At 32.6% G+C, this 23,558-nt stretch overlaps 3 protein-coding genes across 3 annotated transcripts; 1 reads left to right on the forward strand and 2 right to left on the reverse strand.

Moving 5' to 3' along the window:
- Positions 1-1,484: 1,484 nt before the first annotated feature.
- On the forward strand, positions 1,485-3,806 carry LOC105795562 (protein OXIDATIVE STRESS 3 LIKE 2). The gene is made up of 2 exons (XM_012625283.2): positions 1,485-1,992; positions 3,081-3,806. Exons 1-2 carry the CDS (start codon positions 1,685-1,687, stop codon positions 3,517-3,519), a joined length of 747 nt encoding a protein of 248 aa, XP_012480737.1. The 5' UTR covers positions 1,485-1,684; the 3' UTR covers positions 3,520-3,806.
- Positions 3,807-4,405: 599 nt separating this feature from the next.
- LOC105795634 (auxin-binding protein ABP19a) lies at positions 4,406-5,140 on the reverse strand. The gene has a single exon (XM_052633609.1). It carries the CDS (start codon positions 5,132-5,134, stop codon positions 4,508-4,510), a length of 627 nt encoding a protein of 208 aa, XP_052489569.1. The 5' UTR covers positions 5,135-5,140; the 3' UTR covers positions 4,406-4,507.
- Positions 5,141-8,731: 3,591 nt separating this feature from the next.
- On the reverse strand, positions 8,732-18,961 carry LOC105795499 (protein CTR9 homolog). The gene is made up of 24 exons (XM_012625187.2): positions 18,709-18,961; positions 18,390-18,456; positions 18,078-18,272; positions 17,702-17,802; positions 17,334-17,387; positions 17,116-17,232; positions 16,928-16,991; positions 16,602-16,816; positions 16,219-16,303; positions 15,803-15,903; positions 15,622-15,714; positions 15,341-15,409; positions 15,140-15,232; positions 14,680-14,946; positions 13,972-14,052; positions 13,722-13,880; positions 13,379-13,474; positions 12,169-12,270; positions 11,982-12,089; positions 11,666-11,890; positions 10,736-11,002; positions 10,561-10,632; positions 9,832-10,152; positions 8,732-9,145 (listed from the first exon to the last, which is right to left on the reverse strand). The coding sequence occupies exons 1-24, from the start codon at positions 18,847-18,849 to the stop codon at positions 8,948-8,950; spliced, it is 3,291 nt and encodes a 1,096-aa protein (XP_012480641.1). The 5' UTR covers positions 18,850-18,961; the 3' UTR covers positions 8,732-8,947.
- Between the last annotated feature and the right edge of the window lie 4,597 nt (positions 18,962-23,558).

The raw sequence follows: 23,558 nt of genomic DNA on the forward strand, positions 1-23,558 counted from the left end.
TCTGACCACAACCTAGGACAACAAAGTTTGGTCACTTGCCCCTAGTTTTCTTTATTCCTATAAGCCAGAAATACCTTTATCCAGATCATCCTCTATATTCTTTTATTTCTTTTTTTGTTTTGGTCTAATATTATTTTAATCCCTCTACTATGTTAACATTTATAATTTCTTCTTTTAGGCCTAATTTTTTGTTTTAATCCTTTTACTGTGCTAAAATTTGAAAATTTTTACACCATTTGATTCTTCTACTTTTATAATATTGTTATTAAAGTTAAGATATGCTAGTAGTCTTTGTACATGTATAGAATTTGAGATTTAATCCATGTACTTTAAAAGTTAAAATTTCAATCCTCCTACTTTTCAATTTAAAACCCAATTCCAATTATTATCATTATCCGTAGTTTCTATCAAAATTTGTTATTCATCATGTTTATTTTCTATCAATTATATTTAGTAGCATATGAAAATAGCCTAATCAAAATTCCAAGTTGATAAATTTTGATGAAAATACTTACGAGTTTAATAGTTGGATTGAGATCTTTAAATAAAAAAGTAGGAAAAAAGCAATGACATGAAATTTTTTATTACTAGTTAGTCGCAAAGTCAAGCCACGTGAAAATCCAATTAATCAATAATAAATTTACATATCAATTGTATACTTAAAAGCTATTTTGAAAAGAAAAAAAATCTAAATCGGCACTTTGATTTACAATGATTAATAGTATTATCAATTTGGACCTACTAATAACATTATTAAAGTAGATGATTAAATTAGGTCAAAATTTGTTATTAGTTCCTATACCATGCATAAGTTGCGAATTTGGCATCGATACTCTTATTTCATCATTTTTAGTTGTTGTACTTTTTGAAATTTAAAATTTCAGTTCTAAACCAAATAGTAACTATCATATGCATTAAGTCAAAATTTGCAATTAATAAAATTTTACGTGACAAATATATTATCATATGTGTAATGCCATGTTAGCTTGTTGTTTTCACATTACTTACAAAAAATGCCAAGCCATTGTAGTTAATGTATTCATCTGCTACCATTTGAGTTAGAAATTAGAATTTCAAATTGAAAAGTATAGGATTAAAAAGATCAAATTGGAGAGTAAAGACTAAATACATAACTTATGCATAGTAAGAGTCTAATAGCAAAATTTGACATAACAAATTTAATTGCTATCGTTTGGGTCGGACTAGCATTTCAAAATCCAAAAAATTATATAACGACTAAAATTGACCAAATTAGAGTATATAGGATAAATCTGCAACGTACGTACAATACAATGACTAGTAACAAAATTTGACCATTGAATCATAGTAGATTAAAGTAGAGGATTAAATCGTAAATTGTAGTATAATATATGGACTAAGATAAAAATTAGACCATTTTCCCAAGGTTTCCAACAAAAGGAATTTTCCATCAAGATAATGCTTCCCCATCTTCAAAATTAGAGTCGGTTGAGTATTAAATTATTCAAAACTTTAGTATAAAATTGTCTTTGGGGTTTATTTATTTTTTCAATATTTATTTTATTTTCTCTCTCTGTTATCAACAATGGGTGAAATATGGCTTCTCCATGTGCACTTTACTAGATTTTAATAAGTACCCGATTGCTTTTTACACTCCCCTTAGCTTAGCTTTCTTTGTGATCTTTTCATTTTTTCTCCAAAAACGATGTCGCTTTTCTTCGAAAGGAACGGTGATGGTAATTCAATCAGACGGTCAGTGTTTGTCCACGATATGCAGTGTATTCAAGATTCGCCGGAGCTAAAAAACGATGATCAGAGAGAGTCGGTGCTGGCGGAAGATAGGGAAGAAGAGGATGATTTGGAGTATTGTAGTTCGTCGTCGATCGGAGGGAACAGTGATGTTTCTGGCGAATCATCATCGGACGGTGAAGATTCAAGGGAGACTGAAGTTCAAAGCAAGCTTAAAGGACCCTTGGATACCATGGATGCTCTACAAGAGGTTTTACCTACGAGGTAAAATATTGATAAAAGAAACCCTTCAAATTTTTTTTAACTTTTCCCCTCTCTTGCTCTTGATCTCATCGGGGTTTTTAAAAATTATGATGATATGCTGATCCATACTTACTTTCATTTGCCTCAAGTGATGATCTAAAATATCTGCACTTCAAGTCAATAAACTCTTTAGTCTAATGGCAAAGTTGAGCTACTGGTTAGGGTTTAAGTTCATTTTATGTGATTCTTGTCCAAATTTATAATAAACCCTTAAAATTTGTGTTTTTTTATATAATTTTCCCCTTTCTTGCTTTTGATCCAATCTGGGTTTTTTAAGTTATGAGGATATGCTGATCTATGCTTATTGATTTGCTTCAAGTGATTATCTGCTTTCAAGTTTGACTTCCATGATACAAGAGAGGCCTTGTATTAAGAGTAATACAAGTCAGATTGTATTTTTCCGTTTTTACTCAAAAAAATAACTAAATTAATCTTTGAACATTAATTCAAAAGGTAAACTTGTCCTTTAGTTGAAAATTTCATCCATTTCCCCTATCAAACTGGCGTGGTTGACAAAATAACCAAACAATTTCACATGGTTACTCACTATGTACAGGAATCAGTTTTTAGTCGTAGAAATGTATAGAACTTTTAATGGAATAACCTGTTTGATTTTTTATTTAACATATAGGGACTAATTTGCTATTTTTTAATAGGGTTAAAATGTAATCCCACTTCCCTTGTCTAGACTATGTTTGAGTTTTTGGTTCAAGTTTTATAGGCCATATTTATTTTGGTCTAGGTGGTCTAGGTCCGGACTGGATATAGATTTGATGGTACTTTCCGGTAATAGTTATTTATGTGTATTATTTATACTTGTAACTTAAAAACCTTAAATTACTTCTTGAATTTGAATATTTTATTAATTTAATGCCATCAATTACCGTAAACTAAACTCCATTCACTCCCATCTTTTGCTATAAAGCATTGCTTGAATAACATAAAGTGTGTTGTTCTTAAAAGGGTGGTTGTGATTTTTACACATGTTTTGAGGGTTTTTCAATTTCTTATTATTGTGTGTGTGTGTGTGTGTTTTTTGCTTATTTCAGAAAAGGTATATCCAAGTTTTATAATGGCAAATCAAAGTCCTTCACTAGTCTTGTTGATGCTGTCACTGCTTCCTCTGTTAAAGAATTTGCAAAACCGGACAATCCTTATAATAGAAAACGCAAGAACTTATTAACTCGTGGTTCAAAGCGATTAGGCAACTCATATGGAAGTGCAATGGCTTTCGGAACTACTATGAGTAGCTCTGACTTGAACTTGATGTCATCATCACCGTCTAGTTGTCTTCCACCTCTACATCCACAGTATAAAAAATCAACTATGATTAGTTCGTCATCGATAGCTGCTCAACCGAATTTGAACCCTCCATGCCGGTCTTTCTCCTTGTCTGATCTACAATTTGTTGTTGCCGCTGCCGCTGCAACTCCTAACATGGCTGGTTTGGCTGTTCGTAGTTGCAACAAGGATAAAAAAATGCATTGAGTTCAATGGGAAGTTGCCAAAATGTTTACCGTGATTGGTATGGGAGACTGTCACTTTTATCCCTTCATGCATTTGATTCATCATATCCCTCTGTACTTGTAGTGTTAGGTATACAATGGCCATGCATTCTGATATGTGTAATTCCTGTTTGTACTGTTCTCATCTCTTGTTAGATTTGAGATAATGATGAGAATGCTTTATTGTATAATACAAAACGTTGGCCTTTACATGTTACTGAAAAACTTTTGCCTTTTCCTTCCCCTATTTATTCACCATTCCTTGTGTTATTTTTTTTGCTGTATAGAGAGTGTGATGGTTTTATAGTACTATGAATAATGGTCCAGAGTGGCTTGGTGATTGATTTATAAGGGCCACTTGAACTAAGGTTCCTAGGTAATCAGTCACCCTTTATAGAGTTCCTGTTGTGAATCAGACCGGTCAGATCACTGCTTCAACTAGTTCACCATTGAACAGAGGATTCGACAATAGCTAAATAAAAGTGTTTTGACAGTAAAAGTATCATGGAGGTCTTTGTACTAAGAGTTGGATTGTATTTTAACCTCTCTACTCAAAACATGGATAAATCAGTCCCTATACATTAGATTAAAGAGTAAGTCCTCTGTTAAAAAATTAATCTATTTTTATTGTTAAAAATTGGTCCCTGCATTTCAGCATAAAGTACATGTGGCACATCACATGTCAGTATTTAGTCTGTAAGCCATGCTAGTTTTTAACTGTAGAAATGAATGAAATTTTTAATAGAATGGACTAATTTGCTCATTTTTTTAAGTAGGGGGCGACTGACACCTCATACAAGTGCCTCCATGGTATTACCGTGTTTTGACATATGAAATATAAACAGTTTCTCTATGCAACAGTTTTCAGGTTTAGCAACTATTTTTTTTTCTTAGAGATTTGATTGTCAGATATATCAGCTTAGCAAAAGACAATGGAACTTGAAGAAGGAATACAAAGAAGGACATGGAACTTAACCAGTTCCACCAAGAACACCCTTCAGTTTCTTAACCTGAGCATCATCTAGGAAGGTAGTCTCCTCTATAATGTTGGAGGGCAAATCATTTCCAAACAAGGCGAAGTCTAGGATTTGAACACCAGGGCTTGGACTACCGAAAGATACATATGCCAATACTGGTGTTGTACCTGCATTGATTTGAAAGTACAATAAACCTTGGGGGAAAACCATGATATCCCCAGTTTTAAGAGTTTTGAAGTAAACTTTGTTGGCAGATGATACGAATCCGGCATCAATTATGCCTTGAATAACAACAATGATTTCCGAACTGTCGGGGTGTGTATGCATAGGCACTACTCCGCCAACAGCCAAATCCAGACGAGCTATGGAAATGCCGAGTCCGTTAACACCAGGAAACTGAGCAGTGAATGCTGGTGTTACAGCAGCTTTTATGAGGTTTGAAGTGTTGCCCGCGTGTAGTCCAGAGAAAACGAAATCGTCTACAGTGACTAGTTCAAGCTTCTTGCAAGAGTAACCTGCAAGCCCTTGAGGAGTCTTTAGGTCTGCAACACAAAAGTCTAATGCATTGCAGGATGATGATGATAATAAGAAAGAAAACATCAAAAAGATTGGGAGAATCATCTTTGCTACTATGTTTTGAGGCTTGAATGGTATGCGTTTCCCTTTTATATAGATGAGGAAAGTGTGGATATTTTGATGCATATTGCAGTTGGAATTTGGAGATATTCTCATGCACACTATTCTCGTGGTGATGATATGATGAGACTGATTCTATATGATTGTGAATTACAGGTCACTATTTCATCATAGAACAACAAGAATACTCTTTTAGTTAGGAAAAGAATGAAACAGTTGCAATGAGCAACATTGGCATTGGTTCTCTCATCTAGATAGTTGGAGAGACTCAATGGACTTCATCTGCTCTATTTTTTTATGCAATCACATATTTTGCAAACAATAACCCGAGTTTTTTCGATATATTAGATGATAACATATAAATGCAGCCTGTTATGAAGTCTTAATTAGGAGATGCAAAGGAAAAAGATCATTATGGAGAGATTTCAGAAGGTGGTCCTTTGTGCCAATGGTATGTTGGAAGGGAGGAAAGTTATGGCAATAGAAGACATTTTTTTGGGCAAAATATTAAGGAGGCCCTTGTATTAGGAGTTGGATTGTATTTTGACCCTATACTAAAAAAATGAGTAAATTAGTCTCTTACATTAGATCAAAGAGCAAATTAATATTTTTGTTAAAAATTTATTTCTACCGTTAAAAATTAATTTTTGTATGCTAGTATGAAATATATATGACACGTCTTTCAATCATGATAATTTTCAATATAGAGAATTATGCTTTTTGATATGATATATAGGGATTAATTTGTCTATTTTTTACTAAATGAGATAAAATATAATTAGATTCTTATTGAAGGAATTCTATAATACCAATTTTGTTGAGAGCTAAATTGAGTTTATCTAAGCAAAGTGGGTTTGCTTTTTTGCATCAACAAAAGCTAACAAGAATCTTCTAGCTGAGGTAAATAATATCTTTTTATCTATAAGTGAAGCTAAAGAAGGTCCATAATGCATGAATGTGAAATATGAAATCTTCAGTTGTCCCTTCCTTTAAAGGTGGCAGTAGAGATACGGTTTTGACAAAGGCTGAAATGTCAGAGGCAGGCCAGTAGCCATCCTTTTTTAACTAGAAATTAGGGCCAGCGGAGTATTCTCTGGTCCTTGCTCAATGAAAACAAGCTATATTTGTGGTATGATTTTTAACCAAAGAATAGGAGGTATACAATGAAGGGGTGTCACGGTTGGAACCATTTAAGATGGTAGATGAAGTTTTCAATATGAAAACAGCACATACGTGATCTAAGGGAACCAACTTTTTGAAGTTCTTCCTCCCTCCTATCTAAAAATTTAGAAGCAAAGAGAAAAACCCCAGTGTCTTGCATCTACTGTTGGTCCAATATTCTATGGACACGAGTATTTATGTATATAAATATAAAGGGTAACTGTAGGTGTTGCCCGAGGATTGAATTTAAGATTAATGTCAATTAAAAACTTGAATATAATTTTTTTGTCACTTTAATAGCTGTTCAATCGATGGAAATGAGCTTTTATTTTAGTCTTCAAACGATACTTGTTTGGTGAAGTTATGATTTTTGATCTCTCCATTATGTTTAAAATCATGATTGACTTTTTAATTTAATATAATTTATTCCTTTTACCTTTAGAATGTCACTAGTTAATTTAAATAATTAATTATTTTCTAAGATTTTTTTAAACAATGTACCTTTCAAACTATTGTGATGTTATAGATTTTTTGTTAAACTGGGTAACTTTCAAGATAAGTAGGAGAGTGGTAGTTCACATGGCACTATAGTGTAGAGAATCGCTTGTGGTGGCGTTTAGGTAGAGTTTTTGCATAAGATTTTTTAATGATGTAGGAAGGGATATGCATATATATATATATATCTGCAATCAAGTTTCGACACCTCTTGCTCTCAAGTCTTGACACATGTTCGTGTATGTCTTGTTTTCGTTTGTTCTTTTGTGGACTCAATAATTTTTTTCTAGTTAAGTGGCAATAAGGATGATAACTTGCAATCAAGTGATGATCGGACTTGTGTGAATTTAATGAAGCTTCTAAGACAATTCATGCAGGGGAGGTCTCAACACCTGTTTTTGGTAAGGTGGACTAAAGGTGTTCAATGTCTCGAGCACATTATGTGCTTGCAAGGACTACAATTGGCGAGGTATTGATGGTGAATTGATGTATTAACTATTTAAATTAATTAAAGATATTATAATCAGAATTAAAGTATGGTGAAGGGTAATGCTATGCTTTGGCCAAGAAATTAGTCCAGTATCAGTTCTTTGGAGAATGGCCACCAACACACAGATTCATGCCTTGGTTTGTGCAACACGTTGTGGGTTTCTACACTTTGTTTAGCCATCTTTTCAGTAATATATTTGATTTTCTTATGGCTTCTTTTTGGGTCTACTGAAAATTTTGATGAAATTGATTTGTGTGTTTTTAATGGAGGAGGATATATCTAAATTGTTCATTGCAGAAATTTTATAGCTCGTAAGTGTAAGATTGGATTTGATGGTTGCTAGCATGGGGTGATGTTTTTACTTTTAATATTTTCAATGAAAAATTAAAAATTAGTTTGAATAATTTATGGAATATAAGTTAAAAACTGTTAGTATCAAAATTAAATTAATTTTACTTTTTATTTTTTTTTCATAAAATTTTCTTTTGAAAATTATTAATGAAAAGGACTGAAATTCTGCCAACAGTTCGTTTTATCAAAGTCTAAAATTCAAAAAAAAAAGATAATATGAAAAACAAAAGGGAAATCAAATTATGATAAATAATTTGAAAAATTCAAAAAAATCTAATCAACCGTTACTTATAATGTAGTGGTTGTTGAGGTAGGGACCCTTTATTTTCCATAGTTTAGCAAATCAAAGCTATAAGCGGTCCAGTGAATCCAATGATGATATAATCTTTTATTCTTACACTAAGTTTATGCCTTTCGTTGTGGAGCAAAATAGTGCTTTCCAAATGATTTTTTTTAGGATAACCCATCCTCCGTAGAAATTTTTTGTTATTAATATTTTTCGAAGAAATAAATGATTGATTGGTTATTAAACGTATTCCATTTTTATAAGCAAAAATTAAATTTTATATCACATAATCAAAGTACGAAATTAGCAACCACCACGTTATAAAACCCCCCATTGTTCAAATAACTCTTATCTGCTTTACTTTTCTCTCTTCATTGTTTTTTTTTTTTTTTGAAGGTTTTTCAAAGAACAGTATTATTCATCATTACCAAAGCATAATGCAAATCTAACTAGAAAAATAACACCCAAAGGCGTCTCCCTCCATGAAATAAACCCTCTATGCAGATAAAAATTTCGGATTCTAAGCTGCTTCTTTGTTAATTTTATAATAGTACTCAAAATATAATCCAATTCTAAAAGAAAGAATTTACAAAATTGCAAATTATCAATGAGCCAACTTTCTAAAAAGTTGTAAGTTAAACACGAACTACTACAATTCTCGTGATTACACACACGACTCAATTATTTCAACTTTTGTAATGCTTTGTATTATAATTACACAAAGCATCACCTAATTATAGATTACACAAAACATTAATCACATTTTTTTCCATTGCCCGAATTGTCACCGTACTTGACATTCAGAAACAAGTGCAAGGCTTTGATTAGAACAATTGTGTTAACAATTGCACTAACTGCAACAGTGATTAAACATCAATTAGAGGTTCTAACATTGAGATTGAATCTTTTTTAAAATAAAATAACACTAGGGATACAGATGCAATCATCTATAAACAATATCTCATATCCACAAATACAATTAAAATGAACTTTCAATTCATGTTTTTGCTTGATGTCAATCTTCATCGTCGTCAAGCGCATCACCTCCGTTTGCTTTACGATTATCTTCTCTAATTTCTCCATCGCTCTCTTGTAGCTCGGCTGAATTCCCTCTAACAGGACTTGACTCTGGTCTCCTTTGTACCGGTTCATCATCATCAGATTCTGACCATGCCCTTCTACGTCTTCCTGCACCTGATGAAGGTGCAGCGGCCTTCACAAATAAAAGTAAACGGTTACAACTCAGGCAACAAAGAATGAAAAAGAACCACAGTATCGTCCATATCTATATATACAAAATATGTGCGCTCTTCCTTTGTATGTTAATAGTTTGGCTGAAATAATAACATACTAACTGGAAACAAGCCAACAAAGTCTTGTCAATTGGGTAGGTTGGTTAGGTTGAATTTTAATTGAGTCAATCTAAATTGGATCAAGTTTGGACTTCAAAACTTTCGGATCATTTCAGGCTTAGATAAGTTTTGGGTTTGAGTCATTTCAGGTTATTTCCGAGTTTAGGTCATTGTTTTTACAGGTCGGGTCATTTCAGAGTGTTTGTTTAGGGTTATTTCTGGTTTAAGTTGGAAGGGTTTAGATTGTTGACTTTTTATGGTTGTATTGGATTCAGGCCAATCGGGTTGAGTTTTTGGGTTCGTGTTAGAATTGATGAGCCTACTCTAACACAATGGGCATGCTAAAAGAATCATCTCTTCGAAATTTCGTTTAACAACCTAAGGAAGCTAAAGCAATTCATCTAAAAACTACAGCAATGCGCAAGAATATTTTAAATTCTAATCTAATAATTCAATTAAATGAAGGCACAAGCATTGAAAAAATGGGATTAGATTCTAAAATATGACGTTAGATGCCAATAAGCGAAAAAAGTGATAAAAAGGTTACCGTCTCATCCTCCATATCGGAATCTTCTAATCCGGCTGCAGCAAGAAGATCTTGAGCATTTTCACCATTGTCGTCATCCTGATCATTCATTCGAGTTGTGGATTCTCGATAGTTCCTGTTGGCATCTTCATCCTCCATTTCTTCCCGATCATCCATCATGTCAGGTTCCTCATCATCTCTCTCGTAACGTGATTTGTTTTTATCCTTCTTTCTCCTCTTTCCACCTTTTCTTCTCCTCTTCTCACTATGGCCACCCTCTTCATCATCAATTTCAGACCTTTCCCTTCGCCTCGACCCAGGGTTGCTACTCTTCCATTGCTCCTGAAGATGGTAGCAGACAAACAAATCAAACAAAGCTCTTTGAAATCAAATAGCCCTTTTCTTCATATCAAGGCAAGCAAAATATGTTGTAAGATTTCCGCACATAACACGCATGGCTCAAGTTTTAGTGTCTCCATAGCCAAAAAAAAAAAAAAAACGAAACTCCTCGGGCAAGAACTTTATTTCTGGCAACAAAATATATGTTGTGGACAACTTTTTATTGCAAATAACTGATCAATCAGTAAAAGCAAAACAAGGAGAGAAGGAGTAAGTTCTGAAATCTGATAAACTTGTTTTTAGTTTTACCTTATACTAGCTTCAGGAAGAAATAAAATCATATTGCTAAATCAAATATCTGCAATAGTTCAAAATCTAAAACTAATTGATAGACCGTAGATAAAATCTTGCCTGTACACGCTTAAAATGTTCCTCTGCCTGCTGGAGCCTTTTCTGCTCATCTTCCTGTTTTCTTCTCTCCAACTGTTTTGCAGCAAAAAGTAGTAAGCAAAAATAAGCGGAAAAATATTCACATCATGATAATCATAGATGTACAAAAGGATAAATCAAGTTTACACATGCTGACCAGATATTTTCTTTGCTCTTCGGCCTTACGACGGGCTTCCTCGGCCAATGCAAGCTGACGAGCTGCTTCTTGTTTCTGCCTGTTCTGCTGCTCTTCACGTTCAGCGGCTTCCCGGTGAACTTTTGCAGCTTCAAGCAAGTGCTTGCAATATTCAACATGGGTGTTAATCTTCTTCTCATCAAACCCATGAAGATGAAGGTTTGATGCAGCAGATAATTGACTAAAAATGCGAACAGCATTCTCTAGCTCTGCAACTGTTGAACGAACCTGTAATAATGTGAAAAGGGAATATGTTTAGACAGTGTATTGATCTCTTTTTGTCCACTGCAGCCAGTTGTAAACAACAATATCATTCCAATAGATCTCAATTAATGAATGATGATATGGATCACAAACTAGCCACATTTCAACTACACTAGGACAAGATAAAAAAATTGCACTACACAATTTAGAACCATTTGTTCTGCATTTTATAAAACACCCAAATTCCCAGTAGTATCAAAAATGCAGATCGTAGGCAGAATCAAATTGAAAATATCTTACTGTCTTTTATCAACATATGTTTAACTTCTACAAAGAATATCTGTGTATATACTTTCTTACAAGGTTTTCGCCAGTCACAACACTCCAAGCTCATCTCTCCGCCATAGGAACACCTGGTTTTTTTACCTAAAGGATGCATTTCCGCATGATTGGAACTTGTACTGTTAATGGGAGAGGACCGCTTCAAACTACCTATTAGCCATTTATATTACCATTCCTTACTACTAATTCTAAATAATGATACGCACACACAACTGTTGTTTAAAGATACAAGGCAGTATAACAGTATCTCTCATGACCTGCACAGCCATTTCATAAAGAAACTTCCCCCAAGGGATGAGTATTGGCGAAAGAAAAAAGAAATTGATATGATTTTGATGAAACAACCTCATCTGCAGTCCTCTTTTCCTTCTGTAGTGTTGATGTTGAGAATTTCTGCATTGCTACTCCTGCATCAAACCGTAATGTGTAGTTTGAAGGAGCTAAGTGGATGGCTCTCAATAAAGTTTTCTTGCATTCTTGCCATTGTTCAGCTTCATAATGCGTCCTAGCTAAGTATAGAAGAATTTGGGAGTCCGTATTATAATAGAACTTCCGCAGGCAATTTTGATACTGCAAGATAGCAAGAATTATCACTTACAGTGGTGCAAAAGATCAATGTATAAAAAAAAGGGGGGGACAGCATTTTAAACCGGTAACTCACCATTTTTACAGCCAAAGCAAAATTTCCTTGAGCGAAGAAAATATGAGCCAAGTTTATCCATACATCTGGCATTTGGACAAAAACGCTCCCACTTGCACCTTCTTGGACCTAGAATAACTGTAGCTATATTACAAAATTCTTAATTTATGATACATGCATAATGACGAGACAAATTACAAGCCCAGACCTGAGTAAAAATATCTTTTGAAACATCAAACTGGCCTTTTTCTGCCAATACTACTGCAGCACCATTAGCAGCATATAAATTATCTGTATGCTGAACAAGGACCTGTACGGTATGTGGATACATCAGTTGCAGCCAAATTTATTCATAGCATGTTGTCAAAATAAAAACAATTAGCAAAAAAAAAAAGGAATTTAAAGATGAATCCAGGTCAGCACAAGGATATCAGAAGTTTAGATCCATTGGCAAAATGATTTAGTTTAAAGAAGAAAACCGGTATTTCAGAGGAACTCTATCATTCAGAAGAAATTACAATCCTCATCAATTCTGCATCTTCTAGTAGAATTGTACATATTCTTTTTGTTCCCGTCTAAGAGGTGTTTCTAAAGTTGTATAATGACAGACATCTCCCAGAAAGAAAGAAAAAAAAAAAAAGGAACGGATTGAAATTATATGTAAATGGAGAGGTCTCTCCAATATGGTAATTGAATGTTTGAGCTTTCAACTTAGGGTTAACCTGTAGTCAGAAAGGTCACAAACTTCTCTTACATGAGATAGTTTAATAGTGCACAATTGTTACTACTCTCCAATATGGTAATTGAATGTTTGAGCTTTCAACTTAGGGTTAACCTGTAGTCAGAAAGGTCACAAATTTCTCTTACATGAGATAGTTTAATAGTGCACAATTGTTACTACCTTATCCATTAATATTCTGCTGCCTTAAAAGTCAAACTGAACAAAGCAATTGTAACCCGTAAAATTACATTCCAAAAAAAATATATTCACCACTATATTAATTAACAAATCTATTCTGGTCCTATAATTGGAATATATGCATACATGAAACAAAATTTCTTCAGAAATTTGAAGATATCAAGAATCGTTACTATTGAGATATTTTATACTGCACAATTATTACTATCTGATCCATTAACACTGTTCAGGTAATTATTAATACTTATATGCTACCTTAAAAGTCAAACTGAACAAAGCAAGTTGTCACTGGTAAAATTACATTCTAAACAAACAATATTCCATTATATTAATTGACAAATCTATTCTGATCCTATAATTGGAAATTTGGAATATGTGCATACATACAACAAAATTCTTCAGAAAATTGAAGATTTCAGAATCTTTAGTAGAATCATATATTAAAAGAAAGTACATCAAAATGGCACCTAACAGAGAAAAGATGGTAAAAAACACGTACTCTTGTATATAGTTCCTTGGCTTTTTCCAAATGGGTAGCTTCCAACTTGGGATTTCTTTTCTCATTGCGAATTGCTGCAAAGTAGTTCCAGTTCCCCTATAAAATATCAAATAAGCATATCAGATTTAGATATTGTTTTGAAAACATCTGACCGTGAAAAGAGAACAGAAAAAAAAATGCCTTCTCATAATGATAATGAGATGCAAACTAATCAATTTAAACCTTGGAAAAGCATTGCCTGTAGTTAGTTATTAATGGAATACATAACTGTTGAGAACTGGGTAAAATGATGGCAAGTTAACAGAAGAGGAATTCAGTAATTCAGAAGTGAATGCTTACACACCAGAGAAAGAATAGCATAAGAATCCTTCCCATCGGTTGCATCACTAGCAGAACGCAATGTTTCCTTTGCTTTAACCCAGTCATCATTCTTAAGCTCCAAATCACCAAGCATGGATAATGCATTGGGGCATTTGTCATTCACCTTCAGTGCCTCATTAACCTACACTTATAAAAGTTTTAATTATTATCAAACAAACATGTATATAATAAGAAAAGAAAATAGAAGCTGAGATTTTTCAGTTAATAACAACCAGTTCAATGCTTAATTGAAGATTATTTCGAGCTTTTGCAATGGCAGCAAGCCTCAGATAAGCATCAATGTAGTCTGGATACTGTCAAGAAGCAAAGGAACAAGCTTGTTAAAAAAATAGAGAGTGCATGCAAAGTGCAAACCAATAAAGCAAAGGAAAAACAAGGAAAAGATGATATGTGATCATGTTATCAGTTTATAACAAAAAAAATGGCATTTGTTCAACCACAAGATAATTTAAATAATCAAAAATGCAAAAAATCTATAGAAGTCTTGGAGATATCCTGAAGAAGAAGGGTAATCAGGGATATTTTCTTAATGGGAGATATTTTGAGTCTGCAAACATATTATAGCTTTAGATCATGCCAGAAGCAATGGGTAATTTGAACTGTGTTAAAGTTTCTAACCTAAAACCAATTGGTAATATCAGGTTCAGGGGCCCCCTTTAATATTAGGCCATAGGAAACTCAGTACTTAATAGATGTGGGACAATACCACCTAACAAACTGCAACAAATCAGCTGTCTTTAAGCCAACTATCAAACATAACCAAAAATGAGATTTCCCTCTAATTCAAACGGTCCCTTATAATTAACTACAACTAGTCAAATAAATGCTTTTGCCCAATAACCTTTTCCAACTGCAACTTAACCCCTATCGTGGACGGGAGTTTGAGTAGAAAAGACAAGTGGCGAATTTGCAGATGATACCTTGAATAATATCAAGCGATATAATATGTTTGCAATTCCTGTGTTATGCAGCTGCTCATGTAATCTGGCAAGGTTAAATACAACTGTTACTTTATTCCAGGGTAGTTCCACAGCAAGACCATCTTCCTCAAGTCGATGGAATACTTGCATATCCTTGTAGTCCAAGATGGACGCACTGGCTTCAATAACATAGGGTTTTGGCTTATTTCCAGTTAAAGCAAGCCACACACCATCTCCCAGAGCCTTGTTGAAACTTTCCAGAGCAAGCTGTAAAATACAAAACATCAATTGCCATAAGTAAAGAAAGGGAAGGCAAGTTGAAGATTGTGAAAATGTTACTAACTGTGTAGCAGTATGTTAATTTGCAAGACAATAGATAAAAGTTTAATAGCAATATCAGCAAATATGTACACAGTAAAACTGAATAATATCGGTTGAGCCATAAGAAATCTGCACAGACCTCAAGTTCTTCCCTCTCAAAATGTAGAACGCCAATGTTGTTGAGCACTTCTACTGGCACAGCTTGACCTCCCTTTTCCAGAAGATTACGTGCCTTAACAAATATTTTGAGTTTTTTAAAGAAAATAAATATTAGATAGATAAGATAGCAATAGCAGAGAACATGAAGAATTAGGTCAATTCAAAAGGAGGAAGCCCCTACTGTCTTGAAGGCATCAAGAGCAGCTCCTGTGTCGGATGAAATTAACAACTCCGCTAGATCAAGAAATGCCTGTGTGTAAGTTACAATTAGAAACTCTTTAGTACAATGGCAAGAAAAAAGGATGCCAAAATGGCAAATGCCAATGTCCACCAGCTTAACTCTGAACATTGAGGTTAATCTTTCAAGAAAGTTTCAAATTGAAGTATTTATACACAATAGTACACAACAAAGTCTGAAACATAGTCCATTGACATAAAACTTTCTTAAAGCATATAAAGTACCTGTGCATCACGGGGATCAATTTTTGTGGCCTTTCTCATAAATTCTTGGGCCTTATCAACCTGACCAAGCTGAACATATATGTGCCCAAGTGCCTACAGGAAAGAATATAATTCAATAAAGTACAAAAGCAAAAAAACTCAAACCGCAAAACTCAAAAACAACAATGCCATTTTTACTCACCTTTAATGTCTCACAATTGTCAGGGTAAACCTCTAAAACTTTTTCAAAGTTCGAAAGTGCAGTCCTAAAATCTCCTGATTTAAGTTTCACTTGTCCCAAACCTGTTGCAACAAAATCAAATTAATGGCAAATGACATTTCAGGAATAACTTTGATATAATCATCATGCTTGGAAATTTCATATCAATCATTTTCAACAAATCGTCCTATCTCATTCATTATTAAATGTTTGAAATTACACTACCCATCTGATTGATTTTGTCATTTCCACACTTAAAAATTGTCACATTAAAAATGACACAGGTAAATTCAAGCCTGAGCTAATTGAGTTCAAACTAAAACTAAACAATCCGGCAACATAATGCACAAAATTAGTAGAGTGTTTGAACTCAAAAGTATATTAAATGGGTATCTTACCATAGTAAGGAAACACAAATTCTTGGGGCTTATTGATTTCCTTGATAGATGCCATGTAATAGAACCCAGCTTTTTCAAAGTCCCCCTACACTAAGAAGAAAAAATAATCCTCTGATCAGTAAAGAATCAAAATCATCATAGTTTGCGAAGCATGACTAATTCAGTAGCTTTAGATTGTTTTATTTATCAGATAAGCCCACCTATTTCATTCTAAGGCAAAATCAGATCAAAAGCGGAAAAGAGGATCAGCTAATGCATTTTCTGTTTTGCTATCAACAAAGAACAAGCCAGGATATCCTCGCATTTCCACGTCTTTCATCTCAAAGTAGTAATAATATTAAGGGTTGATTAAAAACAGAGAAATAAAGGAATAGTATTTGGACCTTGCTATGATAAGAGCGTGCTAGATTATAGAAAGAATGTGATTTTGTTGGTCCATGATTCGTGACAGCAAGAGCAGTTTCAGTCAGTTGCTCAACTAAAAAGTGTTGTCCAGTGAAGAAAAAGTGATTTGCCAGATAATTTAGTGCCATTGCACAATAGGGGTATATCTCAAAAGCTCTTCGCATTTTGTCCATGCCTTTCTGGATCCCAGCAGCTGTAAAGACACATTAAAGCATCATCACTGCACCAAAATCAGGAAACAGAACAAAAACCAAACCACAGAGAACATTGAACATAAGCAGAATAATCGTATCTCCCAGCCTACCATCATTTGCTTGCAAATCCATGATTGCCAAAGCAACCAGAGCTTCAACATTTTCCAAGTCTAACTGCAAATATTAATTTTTGGAGACAAAGAGAAGAATCACCATGCCATATATTATTGCAATTTGAAACATAAACAGCTGCAACACATTCATAAAGAAAAGAAATGTAATTGATTGAACCAATTACCTCTAAAACCCGCTGAAATGCCTGTCTAGCCTTTTGAAATTGACCCAATTTATATCGACAGAGACCAATCCCAAGTCTGACTGCCCCAGGACAATTAGGATACACTTGCAAGGCCCTCTTATAAAAGCAATGTGCTATGTGAGTTAACAAACTTGTCCTGATTTTAAATCCTCAAGTTAAAAAAGCATGAACTGCCGAATAAGATTAATGTAACAGACCTTATATAACTCCAATGAATCAGCATAACGACCACGATTGAACTCAACACATGCCTGAAGATATCAGAAAGAGTTACTTACAGGGAAAAAAAATGCAAAATATTAATTCATGCCCTAAACTGGATTGCCAGGCCATTCCAGCCAGAGCTTTACTTCTTTACAGAAACGAATGAGCTTACATAAAATTTATCATGCACAATTTCTCAATTGTATAATGTACCAGAACTATGGTCACTTGCACAACAATATCATAGAAATTAACAGCTTATATCATTCTCTCCTCCTTTAGTAAAACCTTCAATGCAATCAACAAATCTAACACTACTATAATATCACACTAGATAGAAAGAAAGAATAATTAAGTACACCTGACCAAGAAGAGCAGGAACATTATCTCGATCTCCTTCCAATACAATCTTAAACGCAGAAAATGCCTGTTCTACTTCACCTTTTGCCAGGAGAAGCTGACCTGTAAGTAGTAGACATTGATTGAATTCAAAGGCATATCAACAATATAGAACAGTTTCTGACCTAACAGAAAAAGCCAAAAATGATAGTAATACGACAGGTTATCAGCAAAAGAATCATATGTTCATCACAAACTATACTAGGTACCAAGCATAACCTAGTATCAATAGGAAAAGTAGAAAAAATATTCTTCAACTTAAAACCCAGTTCAAGGATGATGACACTAATCAGTATCTGCACATATGCAACAGCATAACAGAGTCCAAAAATGTTCACCTTTGCCAACCCAAGTCGAAGGCTCATGCATATCAATTCTCGATGCTTTATTGTAATATTGTGTAGCCAAAATAAAATGTTCTTCTTTTTCTCTTTGTCTTGTCTCAATTTTTCCAAGGTAGCTGTAATAAGCCCCTAAAGCATTTAGGATAGCAATCCTCTCGTATCTAACATCAGCATAATATTCATCAATTTCTACAAAAAGGAGAAAATTCCAATCAGAACAAGCAGAAAAACAATTAATCAGTCACCACAAATTCAATAAAATCAGTAGTAAGCAAAAAACAGTAAGAATAACAAAACGCAGAGTACCAGGACTGGATCCTTCTTCCAGAATTTGTCGAAATTGTTCAACCTTCCCTTGTTTAAAGTACTCCCTCTACAGAATCAAGACCAGAAATTAATAAATATAAAGCATATTCTAATTCTAAAAAAATAAAAATTCAGATTCAAGTTAAACTAATTTCAACTCAACTTTTGCAATGAAGAATATCGAATTTGGGGAGATACGATAAAAAAACAAGAAAAAAAAAAGGAAAATCCTAAAACATAAGCGTAACATAACGGAGACAATTCCACAAGCCATAATACGAAAGATTTATCAAAATTAAAATAAGAAAAAATAGCGAACCGCAATGATGAGCCAAAGATCGAGAGGAGCTTGCTCGGCTTTAAGGATATCAAGAATATCAGAAGCATCTCGGGGAAGTTGATCCAGAGCCACCCGTACTTCTTCCTCTGAGTTTTGAACCGGTATATACACGCACGCCATTGATTGCTAGATAGAGATTGAAAATTTCTCGAACAAAAAATTTAAGAGTTAATTCGAGATAAACCCTAGATATATACCTCTACCTATTTTGAATTTTTTTTTTTTTGGGATGTATTTCTAATTAGAGCTAATAAGGAATACCTGAGCGGAGACGGGATCTTCAGTTTACTTTTATATATGTGGGTTAATATATTATTTGTTACCTGAATTTGGATTTAATATTCAATTTGGTACATAAAATTTTTAATTTGGTACTTAAGTTTTTCCTTGTTCCAATTAAGTACTTATATTTTTTACTAGATCACATATGTCAAATATTCATTGGTCCGAGTAAGTTTAATTTTAATCACTCAATTTCAAAAATTACAAAACGATCATTAAACTATTCAAAAAGTTTATTTAAGTCATTTGATTGTTAAGCTCCAAGTAATAATTCAACGATTGGTACAACAGATTAGTACCCATCAACGAGTTTAAGAATATATCTTAGATTTAAGTTGATTTGACGGCTAGTGTTAAAGATTGTAGAAGAAAGTTGTTTGGATTTTAATTCATAAATTCGTGATATTTAAAATTGTTTGGTAAAAGAAAAAGAACCGTAGAAGAAAAGGAGAATGAAAGCTTTCGATTGGTGTAGAAGGTATAAATAAAGATGACCGTACAATAATAATTTTAACAACTTAGTAACTTAAATGGAAACTTTCAAATAATTCAATAATCATTTTGTAACTTTCGAAATTGAATGATTAAATATAAATATACTAATAATTTAATGACCTTAAATATAATTTACCTGAATTTTATTATCCAAACATTGAAATTAAATAATTGTGCCCAATTTGTAACTCATATATTAAAACCAATTAATCCAAATTTAATTAATCTTCATAGGCCCGAAATTCAAAAAGCAAATATCTTAATCTAAATTAATAGTAGACTTGTTCAAAAATCGGGATACCGTTCAAGCATGAAGGTTCATTCGAAAAATAGGAAAATTGAATAAAAATATAAGGTCCAAAAAATGAGTTTAGGTAAAAAAAAAATTTTAAACCCATTTTCTATTAAGTTTGGCATCGAAAATATTTTTAACTCGAGCTCAACCCAACCCGGTTTGATATATATCATTTATATTTTAATTATAATAACTACATTTATAAATTATAAATAAATAAAACCCAATTCTCATATTCAACATGAACCCATTAACTTAACCCAAACATACTCAAAGTCTTCAATCTTAATTTCTACAGCCCATGCCTAATCTCACATCTCATTCTCAGCCATTAAACCTAATTTCTAATCTCAACAAAGAAAGCCTGCTTGCGACAGTTGAATTTTCAGTCAAGTCAGTAACTAACTAACTCAGTATGTATTTTTACTTTAATTTTTTTTTAATTTGGGTTAATTTATTTGGGTTTAAGAGAAATTTTAATTTGGGTTTAACATTGGGGTTTGTAATAAGTAATGTGTATGTATTTTAAAATCGATCGATTTGATCGGTTTAGTCACTTAACTTTTGCACATCCATAGAAGTAGATTTTATAAGACCAAGGCAAAAGGCTAAATAGAAATTTTCAAATTTGACCCGCAAACCTGAATTCAAATAAATTTAATCATTAGAAAGTTACTTAAATAACTCGAACTTCTAAACTTGAAATAGTTCATATATAAAAATATTTTAAATTAAAATGTCTTGGACCCAAAGTAAAATGAAATCGAAATGACATAAATATAAAATGAAACTCAAAATAATGTTAACATCAAATGATCATCAAAACTTTGACAAGGGATGAACAATCAATCGATTCGATTCAAAAAACTTAAAAATTAAAAAATGTAATTTTTATTTTTGTAAAAACCAAAACTAAACCCGCATTTTGATAAAACCGACCAAATCGACTCAACATTTTTTCAATCGGATCGGTTTCCAAAATTTTGTACGCTTTCACTGTTTTTTTTTTCTATCAATTGCTGGGTTCATTTGCTTGGTAAATTTGGAGAGTTTAATTTGGGTTTAAATTTTCTTTAATATAGTTGGGTAATTTTATTACGGGTTTAATATTTGGTTTAAGTAAAATTTATTTGGGTTTAATATTGGGTTTGTTTTTAGGTTGGGTAATGGGTTTATATATTTCAAAAATTATAAATATATTTAATAAATCGATATATAATTCAGAGTCGGTTAATTTGATTTTGGATTTTCAAAATCAAAATTGACTCGGCTTAAAATAATTAAGTTTTCAAAGTAACTCTAAATTGGACTTGAAATAATCGAAATCGATTAGTTCGATTGGTTTAGTCGGTCTAGTCAATGTAACAGTCCAATTTTTGGTGGTGTCAGAAATAGTGGTTCGAGACCACTAAATCCGATGAGTGAGTTCAAAATTTTTATTATTTATGATTTATGATTTAAATGTGAATTTAGGAAGGTTTATGAATTAGTGAATTATGCTTTAGAAATATTTGTTAGATTAATTGGTTTTGAAAATGAGGTATCGAGACCTCAATTTTATAAACCGAGCTGTAAATGTTTTTACAAATATTTAAGGAGTGTCATTAAGGTAGTATTAAAGTTTCGTTAGAAAATTTTAACGTTTTTATAGTTAATTAACTAAAAATGACTAAATTAAAAAAGGTGCAAAACTTGCTAATTAAAGAAATAGTGATTAAATGACTTAATTAATGAACAAAGGAGGACTTAAGGAGAAATTATGCCTAAAATAAAGGCATGAGGCGGCATAAGCAGAAAAGAAAACAAAAATCATGTGATTAAAGGGCAAAATTGTAAATTTTGTGAAATTAACTTAGATAAATTGAATTCTAAACTTTTCTAGGCTATTCTTTTTCTAATTTTCAGTCAAAAAACGCCATTGAAGGTCCTCTAAGATGGTTTTTCATATTTTTGCATCATGTGAGTTCAATTCTTGCTCTTTTCTTGTAATTTTTGTATTTTTAAGACTTTTATAATTAGGTCCAACTATTTAATTCATTAGTTTTTGATTCTATGGATAATTTTGAAAGTTATCATTGATTATTTTTGGATTTTTATGATGAATTAACATGAATTTGAAGTTTTAATTTTGTTATATGAAGATTTTATCAAGTAATTTCAATAGAAATTGATTTTAAAACCAAATTGTGAAAAGATTAAATCTTAGGGTTTGGTATTAAAGTCTATTTTATTAAAGACTGTGTAATAGCTTATAATATTTAGATAAAGTTTTAATTGAGAAAATTTATCTCATTTGATGAGTTAATTGGTGAGGACTAAATTGTAAAAACTATAAAAGTTGGGGTAATTGTGTAATTTTGAATTTTGAGGGGTATAAATTGTGAAGTGGACTAAAATTGAAATATATGCTAATGAATGAAAAATTTTACATTCTAGATCAAGAGCTCGTAGATCAACGAGAAAAAGGGAAATTAGTCGAGTAGTCTCTGAACTACTACCAATTTTACAATCAACCCAGGTAAGTTCATATGGTTAAAATTTCATGATTATTTGTTAATTTAGGAATGATATAATATATTTATTTATATTTTGTTGTTGAAATTAAGATTATTGTAAACGTATGAAAATTAAATTGAATGTTTAAAACGAGTAGAATGCAGGATTGAGTACGATTGTTCCGTGACAAAGAATGAATTGACGGATAAGACCATGGTTGGACCATGGCAATATTTAAATGTAAGACCGTAGCTGGGCTATGGCATTTTAATGAAAATACCATAACTGGGTTATAGCACCTTGAACGTAAGACCATGGTTGGACCATGGCAGTATAGATACATGTGTAAGACCATAGCTGGGCTATGGCATTCTGATGATAAGACCATAACTGAGTTATGACACTACAAATGCAAGACCATGGCAAGGCCATGACAACGCATGTGTAAAACCATAGTTGGACTATGGCACAAAAAGAACGATGTACTCATATCCGTAAGCCGTTCTTCAATTCAGTAAGAAATGATAAGAGACTTAGGTGATTGAATTGAAAGATTTATAGATTATTATTGATATTGATATTAAGAGAGTGTGTTTATTGATTATATTGTATTTGATAGGGAAAAATGTATGATTTATTTACAATTTAATTTATTATATTATATTAAGTTCGGTAAGATCAATGTTTAACCTATTGAACTTACTAAGCTTTATTAAGCTTACTCGTGCTGTTTAATGTTCTTGTAGATTAACGTGTAGTCAAAAGATCGGATCAGCACATCAAGCTACACTATTTAGTTTATTCCGGTAGTTTTTGCAATGTAAATTTTGGTTTATATGGCATGTATAGGGTTGGTTTGGCAATGAAATAGTTTGAATTTTGGTTGCGAATCTTAAATGTTTGTATGTATGTAATTCGTAGTAGAATTTGATAAATCAATGAAATGAGTTAAATATGTAGGTATAAGTAAAAGAAATATTTGTGATGTTATGTCATGTTGAGAACATGTTTTGGCTTGTATTGATTGTTTGATTGGGATATATTGGTGTATGTGAATGTTGAGTATAGGTTAATGTCAAAATGGGTGAGAAAAGTGGCTTTAAAATGGCCTTAAATTCTCTCATTGGTAAATTCTTGTAACTGTGATTAACGATTTATAGTCTTCTTGTAGGGTAGATATTTATTGAAGGAAGAGAATTGATGACCAAGGCATAAAAGTTCTACGGGCAAATTTGACCTTTACAGAATCTCTAACCTTAAC

The sequence above is a fragment of the Gossypium raimondii genome, chromosome 7, assembly GCF_025698545.1.
Source record: "Gossypium raimondii isolate GPD5lz chromosome 7, ASM2569854v1, whole genome shotgun sequence".
Taxonomy (NCBI): Eukaryota; Viridiplantae; Streptophyta; class Magnoliopsida; order Malvales; family Malvaceae; genus Gossypium; species Gossypium raimondii.

Excerpts from the sequence above, each read along its gene's own strand:
- LOC105795562 (XM_012625283.2), top strand. The coding sequence starts at position 1,685 with ATGTCGCTTTTCTTCGAAAGGAACGGTGATGGTAATTCAATCAGACGG. Across the intron at positions 1,993-3,080 it reads CAAGAGGTTTTACCTACGAG|AAAAGGTATATCCAAGTTTT; the intron begins GTAAAATATTGA and ends TGCTTATTTCAG.
- LOC105795634 (XM_052633609.1), bottom strand. The coding sequence starts at position 5,134 with ATGATTCTCCCAATCTTTTTGATGTTTTCTTTCTTATTATCATCATCA.
- LOC105795499 (XM_012625187.2), bottom strand. The coding sequence starts at position 18,849 with ATGGCGTGCGTGTATATACCGGTTCAAAACTCAGAGGAAGAAGTACGG. Across the intron at positions 16,304-16,601 it reads CACGCTCTTATCATAGCAAG|GGGGACTTTGAAAAAGCTGG; the intron begins GTCCAAATACTA and ends TTCTTAGTGTAG. Across the intron at positions 13,475-13,721 it reads CTTATGCTATTCTTTCTCTG|GGGAACTGGAACTACTTTGC; the intron begins GTGTGTAAGCAT and ends GATATTTTATAG.